This window comes from Mustela erminea, chromosome 21 (assembly GCF_009829155.1).
Source record: "Mustela erminea isolate mMusErm1 chromosome 21, mMusErm1.Pri, whole genome shotgun sequence".
NCBI classification, from domain to species: Eukaryota; Metazoa; Chordata; class Mammalia; order Carnivora; family Mustelidae; genus Mustela; species Mustela erminea.
In genome coordinates, this window is record NC_045634.1 from 26671346 (window position 1) to 26683475 (window position 12130).

General features: G+C 40.0%; 1 protein-coding gene across 4 annotated transcripts in view; it reads right to left on the minus strand.

The window, feature by feature from the left end:
* The window catches only part of WWC2 (WW and C2 domain containing 2), a 203334-nt gene that overhangs the window by 76234 nt on the left and 114970 nt on the right, over positions 1 to 12130 (minus strand). For all 4 annotated transcript variants that reach the window (XM_032329219.1, XM_032329218.1, XM_032329216.1 and 1 more), the window contains exon 5: positions 1837 to 1916. In XM_032329219.1, the coding sequence (XP_032185110.1) occupies positions 1837 to 1916 (80 nt within the window). The remainder of the gene's footprint in view (positions 1 to 1836; positions 1917 to 12130) is intronic.

The following is a 12130-nucleotide window of genomic DNA, read 5'->3' on the forward strand; positions in this document are numbered from 1 at the left end:
ATGTGGTTTCTTGAAAAGTATGGTCTCTGGGTTCAATCAATTACTAGTCAATGTTCTCGTAGTATGGTGGTTAACATTTGAATGAAAACAGCTTTATTTTGTCTATAGTTAGGATCAACAGGAGAGGTCTCTGATGTTAGATATCATATCTTTCCGGCTCTCGGTTCAAGGGATTAGAATCATTGCAAGAGAATGCCTGAATTTCTACAACAAATGTCTATTGTTTTCTTGTGGAATGTTATTGACAGATTCTTAAACATGCCTTGGATTCCTATAAAAATGGCTTGCAAGCAAACTGCTTTAAAACAATACAGCATTGTTATATCAATATAACAAAACAGCAAGTTTGGCTAACCTTTAATCCCGGGTGGTGACATGAGTTACAACTTCATGTGCCTTAAAAATGTTTACCATATAGCTAAACATTTCATAGGGCTCTTCAGAGTTCGCTTTCTCTCTCCATTCCCACCACAAAGCCCTCCTTTATGTGACATGCAATTACCGAGTATCACACTGATGTCATTCTAGGTCTGCTCAGTTCTTCAGGGGAGCTCTGAAGCTGGCTGAGGTTCTTAGAACACAGCCATCCCCGAGAACAACCTACAGATCGCTCAAAGTATATACCTAGACGGAGACCAGAAATAGGTATTTTTTTAAAAAGCTCCTCAGATGATTCTAATATGCAGTCAGGTCTGAGAAGCACTAGGACAGGAGCATCTGAAAGAATAAATGCTGATGATTACAGGAGGTGAGCAGCAAAAAAGAAGACGAGCCATAAGACCCTTGTCTGAAATCAGCCATGTGATGCTGGTCAAGAGTCAGGACTGGTGTTCGGAGCTGTAACCCGTCGTGCAAACACACAGAACAACCAGCTTATGTCTGTCTGGCCAACAAACACGGGGTCTTGAAAAGGGATAATGCCCTGTTGCCTTGGATTGCCGCAGGGCGGGGGGACGCACAGGCCATCAGGAATGCTCTATAAACCTGCCCCACAGCCGGCACGGAGCCCCGCGCACAGAGAAGGGAAGTGAGACACAGCAACAAAACCCCAGCTGAATGCCTTTCGAGGGATGATGCCTTCCATCCTCTCTGTGGTCATGTGGCTGGGAAAACCATCAGCTTCTTGCCTCACACCAGAGACCCTGCGGTGGGGGGCGTGAGCGTTGGAAAGCCCGGGGAGCTTGTCAGGGTTTAACGGGGCAGCCCCTTGTCAGCTGGGAGAACAGGGGCTTCCAGGGGCTGGGAAGAGGGCAGAAGATTCCAGAATCCACTACCCTCTGCCTGTCTGGATCTTCCGTAGCCTGGCCCAGTGTAGAGTCAGGCCAGTGGCTCGTCAGACAGGACTACAAAACTGGAAAGGAGAGAAGGAATGCGGCAAGCAAGGAACCCACTCGAGCTTCCCTGCTGACCCCGATTTGCTCCCTGAGATCAGCCCCGGTTAGGGGGTGCCTGGGGCTGACAAAGAGGCAGAGACATGCCTCCCACCCAGGCTCCAGGCAGCAGAGGCTCAAGCTGTCCAGCTGCGAGAGCCCAACATGGCGGTGCTGACCTCAACCTGAGAGGCGGCCGGTGGGCGCCCACACGCAACGTGAGGCTTCTCACTGCTTTCTTTGACTCTTGATGATGCATAAAACGTTAGACCCTTTCAAAGTATATAGATTTTTCCAAGGTTTTGTTGGTTGGTTGACCATTTTTTTTTGTTTTTCGGTGTAGAGCTCGGAGCTTTTTACTTTATGTTTCTTTGAGACATCTCTTAGGTAGAATGGGCACTTCTATTTTCTTCGTAGGAGTTAGGGGGCTTTGAGCTATTCTCAATTTCAGTATTTTCATACTCACTGTTGCAATGTTTCAAAGCCTTGTTCTTTATACAGCAATTCTTGCTTCATTTGTGAGAGTTCTCTCTTCAGCTTTTTAACCTTTGGCGAGAAATCAATGTAAATAAGAATGTTTGTAAATAATTAGCAACGCTGTTTTAGAAGACAGTCTAACGGTAAACTATTAAACACGCAGACACAGCCATTAGCTTAACATTTATTCTACTGGCTTCCCCGAACATATATTCTGTGAAAGGCAGGTTAATTATGTTTAAATTATCAGTGATGTTCATTATCACCTATATCTACCCTCGTGATCATAGTTAGCAACCTTCCTGCGAGCTGGCATCATGACTTTCTCCACGCTGTGATAAGTAGCTAGGAAGGGGGGAGTTAGAAACCCCGATTTCTGGAACTCCAACAGCACGTTGTTCCGCCTTCCCTCCTTCGCCGGCACTCCAGGACCGTCGGCCACCCCTGTTTCTCGAATGTGTCAGGAAATACCCGCTCTGCTCCTGCAACATGCTATTTCCCCTGGCTGGAAGGCTTTCCCTCAGACCTTCCGGAACAGACTCCTGGCACTCAGGTCTCCACTCACAGGCCGCTTTTTGGAATACGACTTCTCTAACCACCCCAACCATTACTGCTATGTCATGCACGGTACTTCTGAAAGTACTGAAATTTTCTGTGTAGTTGTTTACTGTCTACCCCCCATGGGAAAGTGAGCTGCATCACACCAGCTGTACCCCAAAGTTCTAGAAGAGTACCAGGCACTATGAGGAATAAAAAGGACAAGGACAAGCACTGTGTGATCAATAAACATCTGTCAATCTGATTAAAAAAATATATATATATATATTTATATGACAGATATTTATTGAGATATATATGTGTATATGTGTGTGTGTGTGTGTGTGTATCTTTTTTTCCCCTGTTGCCAAATACATTCTTGGTGAAGACAATGCTAAAATGTGATAGGTCAAAAGACTTGCAGAAGCCTGGTTTAGTCACAAAATAAAGGTTTTCTGTGGGTGTCAGCAATTTACTTCCATATTATAGCCTTAAGTTTGAAGCACATTCTGAAGGGCAGCATTTCAACGTGCTTTTGAGCTTTTATTTCCTATTTAGTCTATCCATTCCACAAATATTTACTGACTTTCCACTATGTGTCTGTCAGGTCCTGGGTCTCAAGTGTGAATAAAGTAGACATGATCTTTGCCCTCACGGGCCCTTCAGAACAAGGCGGGAGCCAGACCTTGAGCAAATAATCATCCAACGAAACAAATCTTACCAATTACCATGAGGGATAGAAAGGAAAGGTTCGGGATACTTCAGGATGAAAAGGGGGGACAGGACCTGATTCGGTGTGAGGAGCTGGACAAAGCCTGTCTGTGGAAAAGGTATTTAAACAAAGTGGGTCAGCGGGGCTTCGCTCGGTAAAAGGAGGTCCTCAAAAGGCAGACCACAAACCCTAAACCATGCGAAGAGGAAACTCAAGTCTCTGGGATTTGGGGGCACCTGAGTGGCTCAGTCGGTTAGGCATCTGCCTTCAGCTCCAGGCATGATGTCAGGGTCCTGGGATGGAGCCCCTTGTTGGGCTCCCTGCTCAGCGGGGAGCCTGCTTCTCCCTCTCCTTCTGCCTGCCACTCATGCTCTTTCTCTGTAATAAATAAATAAAATCTCTGGGATTTAGAGTATGCTACCATTTGCTGGATTGCAGCATGAAATGCGACTGGAAAAGAAGGCCTTAATATAGAGTTTTGAAGCCATGTGGAAGATTTCTTTCTTTTTTAATTTTATATATATATATAAATATATATATATATAATTTTTTTTTTTTTTAAACTTGACAGAGAGAGAGAGACAATGAGGGAGGGAACACAAGCAAGGGGAGAGGGAGAGGGAGAAGCAGGCCTCCTTCTCTGCTGAGCAGGGAGGCCGACGTGGGGCTCGATCCCAGGAGCCCAGGATCATGCGTAATGACTGAGCCACCCAGGTGCCCCAGATTTCTAAATCTTAAGAACAAGGAGAACTGGGGAGAAATTTTAAAGCATGATCTTCTTTATGATTTTTAAAAGCCACTGTGAGGACTGTGGTGATTGGACCAGAGGGGCCAAAAGGGGTCATTCCACCTGCACTGCCGGCTGGCGTGCAGGCGGCGTCTAGAGAGTAGAGCCAGAGGAAGAATGTATTTGGGAGGCAGAGTCAACAGGCCTTGGTGATGGGCTCAAGGTGCAGGGTGAGGGAGATGATGTGTCAAGGATCACTGCCAGGATTTTGGCTTGCCAGGCGGAGGCAGGTACACCAGGAGTGTGGGGCCAGATGTGGGGGTAAGATCAAGGGTGTTCTTTGAGACATTTACTTCTCTGATACTCAGGAAACTTCAAAGGCCATTGCAATATGGAGGCTTGATGTTCAGAAGTTTCTGGACCAGAGATATAAAACTGAGAGTCACTGACATCAAGATAATATTTTAAATGCATGAGAATCAATGAAATCACGTACACAGTGTGTACTGAAAACAGAAGAGAGTCCAGAACACGCCTCGGATATCCTCATCATTCAGAAATCTACTAGAGGAAGGGACAAAACGCACCGCAAAGTGGTGGCAAGAGAAATCAGAGGGAAAACAGGGCATCCTGGAAAAGGACAGCAAAAAGTCAAGAGGGGGAGTAGGCACCACGTAGAATAAAGTAACAAGGACAAGAGCCATGTAGTACTCATGTTCGCACACCTAAGGCACAATACTTGGGGAGTATGGATATTCAATCATTTATCTGTTGATGAATCATCTGTTGAGTTTATCTGAATGTTAAAAGTTTGTGCCCTAAGGCACTTATATTTGATGAGGGAAAAGTAAACACAAATCATGATGTTGCAAGGCCCTCTTTATAACTACAAAGACCGGTATAAACAATGCTACTGGAATCCACAGGCGAACGGGAATACTTCTGGCTGGCCTCACAGAGGAGGAGCCATCCAATTGTGAAAGTGCTTTAACATTCACGAAGAACAGTGAGCTCGTTTGCAGTGGATCAAAAAGACATTTCAGCTGTAGGATTCGATTATTATCACGTCAAAAGAGCCATCAGTAATCAATAGCTCATTCCACACGCACTTCTACTTCTGACAGCACCTCTAAAGAGCTGTTTACCAAAGACTGTAACATTTTTATTTTAAAACAACAACCACATTTAATCCAAAAATCAATAGCAACTCAAACAGCTGGCCTGAAGCCTGTCTTTACCTCTGAAAACACAGTTGATAGAAACAATGGCGATACTGAGCCCATTTAGAACAATTAAATTAAAACAATGAGCGTGTCTCATTGACATAAAAGAGCATTCTACTTAAAAATCATTTGGACTACAATGACACATCAATTTAAATTTTTTTTGAAAGTTATCATTTAAAATCTAAAATTAACTTTTGAACTTTCAGGCTCTTGTCTGGTTAAGTGATGGGAGGAAGATTTTATTGTGCATTGAGTGACAAAGATGTTCGGAAGCTAATCTGTGCTTGCTTTCATTCCACATTATTTATTCTACCTAACGTTGGCTGTAAGCTACTGTAAGCAACTGCTTCCTTCTTGGGGAGTCTTCATAGTGGATTACCTGCATAAACCTTACCTCCAAGTATCAGTGATTGCATTTTATGATGCTAACTCTGAAAAAGTCTGATTTCCATTATAATGACAAGTGAAAATGGGTATTATTTCCAATCAAAGAGCATTTGCAAATTGTATTCGGTTTCAAGAGTAGGGTCTGAACTAGTTCAACAACCTTTCTTCTCCCAGGACCATGTGACATCGTTAGCTATTTGAGGATCACTGTTACTACTCTTTAATTCTCCATCCCACCCCGCCTGGGTAGCTCAGTGGATTAGGCCACTGTCTTCGGCTCCGGTCATGATCTCAGTGTCCTGGGATGGTCATGATCTCAGTGTCCTGGGATCGAGGCCCGCATCGGGCTCTCTGCTCAGCAGGGAGCCTGCTTCCCCTTCTCTCTCTGCCTGACTCTCTGCCTACTTGTGATCTCTCTCTCTGTCAAATAAATAAATAAAATCTTAAAAACAAACAAACAAACAAACAACAAAAAACCAACGTCCTTAGATCACAGCTAAAGGATTAAGCTAATCCTGACTTGCAAATTTAGCACAATGTAGACTCGACCAGGAAGCAATAATGACAGCTAAAATTCATGGGGACCTTATGTATTCCCGGCATTGTGCTAAATATAAACGCCTATTTTCAATCCTCACAGCTACTCTATAAATAGTTTTAATTCTTATCTTATAGGTGAGGAATCTCAAACCAAAAAAGAATAAGTAAATACTGTGCTGTCGCTTACACTGTTAACAATCCAGAACCCAAGACAAGGTTTTAAAAACTATAATCATAAAAGTTGTAGTTATTAATGGCATGATAGTACAAACATATAAGATCAGAGATAAACTAGAATTTTGGAAAATGACCCAAATAAAATCTAAGGCCCTTATTTTATCTTAGTATTCTTACAGCCCAACCAAGTTGAACACATGAATAGCCCGACAAACCCTAGAATTTATGCTTTTTGTCTCCTTCATACTCGACGTTCTGCCACAGCCAACCATCTAATTACAGAGTTACTTCCAAGGAATCAAATCTCACAGCCCAGAGTATCAAATTGGAGGCAAGAGACCCATGGCTTTTGCACATTTCCCACCTTCTATTCTGACTACACCAAGGCAACTGACATTTTAAATTGATTTTAAAGTTATTTCTGAAAACCAGGAAGATGCTGTGATTAAATGTGATGAGTATGACTGGGAATCACGGACCTTCGTCCCATTTCCGACAATCCCAGTGTAGTAAGTTTTATTTTAAGAGGAGGAGGAAGAAGATGACAAGAAGAGAAAAGTAAATTCCAGGTATCTGTGGACCTTGGAAGGATCGCAAGACAGGCAGTTTTCAGAAGTTTGCCCCAAAAGTGAACCCTGCAACATTAGAGCTATAATGAGCAAAATGGCATTTTACTAATGACTACCTTCCCTTGTCACCACTTTCTCTACTGTCTTGCCGATACTGTCGTCTTAGGCAAGCCAACAAAGGGCAACTGTCAACTTGCTTCTTCTAGGAATCCCTCTCCTCACTACCACTTCCACCTCCCTAAAAATCCTCATCACGTCTCATCGCATCTCAACGGTCACCTTTAAAGAAAATGAGAAATCAGCTCCAGATAGATAAAGGATCAATAATAAAACAACCTTGAACTTTACTAAAGAACAGAGGAAAACAGAACCCCACATGCCGTTGGAACAATTTATTACAGCTAATAAATGGATTCTGTCATCAGAAACAAGATGACTGAATACAACGTGTGTGTGTGTGTGTGTATACATACATATATATATTTTTTAAACCCAAACTTTAACAACAATAAGAAGAAAACAAAGCAAAAGAAGAAAGCAAACACTGGAAAAAAATTGTAAGAAATATTCATGAAATATACTTCCTGGAAATACACATAATAAATAAAAATACAGACAATCCTATGCTAGATGCCCAAAAGTAACTAAAATAAGCCAGTAAATTGCCATATGACCCAACAATTCCACTCACCCAAGAAAACTGAAAACATATGCCCACATAAACTCTTGTGCAGGAATGTTCACATACTCCATAGTAGCCAAAAAGTGGAAACCATCTAAATAAACACCAACTAATAGTGAAGAGATGAAAATGTGGTAGGTCTGTACGAGGGAACATTATTCCGCAATAAAAAGGAATCAAGTGCTGACACCTGCTACCACATGAATGAACCTTAAAAACACTGGGCTAAATATAAAAAGCCAATCACAAAGACCACATATTATAGGATTCCATTGATACGAAATGCCCAGAATGGGCAAATCTAGAGACAGAAAATAAATCAGTTGTTGCTTGGGGCTTGCGGGTAGAAAGACGTGTAGGGAACAAGTAGGAACTGCTAATGAGCACAGAGGTCCTTTTGCAGGAGACAAAAACTTTCTAAAATTAGATTGTGACCATGGGGATACAACTGTATAAATACAGGTAAACTGTATGGTATGTGAATTATTTCTCAATAAAACTGCTGAATAAAAAGTACATAAATAAATCAGCAAATGGAAATAGAAAAGGTAGACCATCACGTATGTATACACATACACACATAAAATAAATCACCTCCTAACAAAGATAAAACTGAAACCCCTGGTATCATTGTATACCAATTAAACTAGCAGAATACACATATAAATCATCGGAACTTGGTCAAGTGGCTGCCTCTTTCAGATTAATATCCCTGGTCTTTACAGTGGTCTACAAGGCTCACGTGTTCTGTATTCATTCCATTGCCACGATCAACACTCTCAAATCTTGTCCCTCCAGTGAAGATCCCAGAACTTCTCTGATATCAGGACATTCACATCAATGCAATGTGTTAATGCAAGGGTTAGGGGAACTGACCCCCTGGACAGCTGAAAATCTGCATTTCTAACTTCTGACTCCCCCCGAAAATAGCCTACTGTTGACCAAAAGCCTTACAACAACAGAACAGTCAATCAGCATATGTTTTGTACAGATATTGTACTGTATTTTTACAGTAAAGTAAGCTAGAGAAAAGAAAGCATTACTTAGATAATCATAAGGAAGATAAAATATTTTTACAATACCATAGTGTATTAATTAAAAAAAAACAAAAAAACAATGTTTAAGTGAACAGGTAGTTCAAGCCCATAGTGCTCAAGGGTCAACTGTAAATGGAGATATGCAATCAGTAGACTTTCAAGGCTAGCTTCTTTTCCTTATCATATTGCTTTTGAAATTCGTCCTTTTTGTGAGTATCAGTAGCTTGTTTTCATGGGTAAACCATAAACTGCATTTTGGGGATAAACCACAATTTGTTTATCCATTAATTCACTGATAGACATTTAGGTGATTCCCAGACTTGGGTTAGTAAGAATAAAGATTCTGTGAGTATCTACACTCAAGTCTGTGTGTGGGTACATATATGTTTTCATTTCTTTGCACACACACCTATAAATGGGATTGCTGGTAACAGTTTAAGTGTATATTTAACTTTATAGGAAACCACCAAGCTATTTTCCAAAGTGGTTGTACTACTTTGCATTCTGCAGTAATATGTGAGAGTTCCTTCTTCCAATGACCTCCCTCTGAGCACTGTTTTAGCTACATCCCATAAATTTTTATGTATTTCCACTTTCATTTAGTTCAAAATATTTAAAAAAATTCTTTGCTTTCTTCTTTGACCAATGAATTATTAAGAAATATGCTAATAGGGACACCTGGGGGGCTCAGTTGGTTAAGCAACCTTCAGCTCAGGTCATGATCCTGGAGTCCCAGGATAGAGTCCCACATTGGGCTCCCTGCTCAGCAAGGAGTTTGCTTCTCCCTCTGACCCTCCCCCTCCTCACACTGTCTCTCTCTCTCATTTTCTGTCTCTCAAATAAATAAAATTATATATATATAAACTTCAAAAAATATATACATATAAACTTCAAGTAAGTTCTCCTTGGTGAATATGCCTACACTTGAAAACAACATTGTTTTGCTCTTTTTAGATGACATGTTCTACAAATGTTAATTAGATCAGGTTGGTTGATAGTATTGTTCAAAACTTCAACAACTGTGCTGATTTTCTGTCTATATATTCCATTAATTACTGAGAAAGGAGTATTGATACATCCAACTATAATTGTGCTTTTGTCATTCTCCCTTCAGTTTCATTGGTCTTTACTTCAGGTATCTGAAGTTCTGTTTTTATGTGTGTACATCTTTAGGGTTACGTACATACATCTTTATGCCCTTCTTTAAAAAGATTTAATTCTATTTTTTATTAACATATAATGTATTATTTGTTTCAGGGGTCCAAGTCTGTGATTCATCAGTCTTACAACAACACCCAGAGCACGCCACAACACACAACCTCCCCAATGTCCATCACCGAGCCACCCCATCCCCCCATCCTCCTTCCCTCCAGCAACCCTCACTTTGTTTCCTGAGATTAAGAATCTATTATGGTTTGTCTCCCTCTCTGGTTTTGCCATTTCATTTTTTTCCTCTCTTCCCTATGATCTTCTGTCTTTATGTCCTTTGATGAACTGACTTATTTACACTAGCAAAAATTGCCTTGTTCTAAGGTTTACTTTGATATTAATATGGAAATTGCAACTTTCTTTGCATTTGCATTTTCATGATAGATATTTTTCATTTCTTTCATTTTTAACCTGTCCAGAAAGGGCTTCACATTTAAAATAGCTCTTCCGCAGCCATCATAAAGCGGAGTTTTATTTCAACCATTATGAGAATTTCCACCTTTTTACTGGAGCATGTACACCATTTACATTTAGTGTAATTATTGGTATAGTTGGGTTTAAATTCACTATCTTTATATTTGTTTTCTAATTGTCACATATATGCTTTTTTCCTTTCTACCTCTATTCCTGCCCTTTGTATTTTTATTCCATTTTTTTAATGTTTCTATTTTATTCCCATTATTTAGTAATACCTCTAATATCTCTATATTTTCTCAGTGGTTTCTCAGGGCAGAGATCAACAGATGTCAGCTTGGGGGCCAAACATCCCTTGTGCCCTTATTTTTTATGGCTCATGATATAGAATGATTTTCATGTTTTTAATAATTTTCCCCAAAACTGAAAAGAAAAATCTATGGCAGAGATTTTCCACAGTGGTTGTACCATATTTTCTATCCCCACCAGCAATGCATGAGATAAAAACAAAAACAAAAACTTCCTAATGGGTGTGAGATAATATCCCATTGTGGCTTTGATTGCACAATCCCCTTGTGCATTTCCCTACTGACCAGTGATATCTGTCATCTCTTCATATGCTTATGGGACAGCTGCACATCTTCTTTGGAGAAATGTCTATTAAAGTCCCTTACCCATTTCTGAAGTGGGTTGTTTTTGCCTTCAGTTTTGAAAGATATTTTCACTAGGCATAAACAATTTAGTTGCCATTGTTGTTGTTGTTGTTGGGTACTCTTAACATATCACTCCACTGCCTTGCAAGTTGCATAGCTTCTGATAAGTCTGTTGTAATTATTATCTTTGTTCCACTGCAACTCTCTAACTTATATGGCTGCTTTTAAGATTTCCTTTAATCACTGATTTTCAGCAATTTAATTATGATATATCTTTGTGTGATCTCTGTTTTCTTCTGCTTTGGAGTACCTTCCTGTTCTTATGGATTTATAGTTTTAATTTCTTTAAATATTTTTTTTCTTCAAAGAAATTTTTTTTGTGATTTCCTCTCCTTGCTCTTTTGTGGGGACTCTAACATATACGTTAGATCATTTAATACTGTGCTAGAGGACAATGATGTGCTGTTAAATTTTTTCAGGCTTTTTTCATCTACATAATTCATTTTGGACAGTTTCTATTCCTATGTCTTCAAATTCACTGATCTTTTTACTCAGCATTTAGGTTGTTCTCAATAGTGTATTTTTCATTTCTTATATTATATATTTAATCCATAAAACTTCCATTTAGATCTTTTTTGTATCTTTGTTTTCTCTCCTCATCATGTTTTCTTCTATATTACTGAGCATGTGTGTAATACTTTTTAATGTGTTTGCCTGTTAATTAAATAAGAGTTGTAACTTCTTGTTTTTGTTACACCTCGTACTTTCTTGCTTCTTTGAATCCTTGGCAATTTTTAACAGCTTTATTGGTGTACTACTGGCATGTAATAAAGTAAGTATGCTTAAACCATACACTTGGTAAGGGTTGATATATGTATATACCCACAAAACCATGAACATCAAGATAAAAGAATATATCCACATTCCCCTGAAAGCTTCCTCATGTCCGCTGGGGATCCCTTCCTTCTGCCTCTCCTGGACTTTCTTCTAGCACACAGTTAAATTATTTTTAAATAAATGTGATCCATTCAAGGTTTGCTTGTAATTTTTTGTTGCAGCAGTTCCAGAGCAGCCTTTATAAAGCCTTAGACTAACATGGTCCCACTAATGAGGTCTTCTATTGCCCCAAAACTAGAAGGTCTCTCCATTCTGGTTTGTAGATGCAAACTATTCCTAGTCCTACAAGCTCTGAGAATTGCTTATTCTACCGCTTTCTTTCCCCATCCTTGTTGTATTTTATACCATGATTACTCAGCTGAAGATCTGAGGAGATTGCATGAGAAATCGCCACAACTTTCTCTTACTCCTTCTCTGTAGCTGTCTCCTCTCCAGGATTGCCACAAATTCCAGATACTTCTGCTTTACTGAATTTTACTCTTCTGACTCTTCAGTTTCAGTAGACCACGTTTGAAT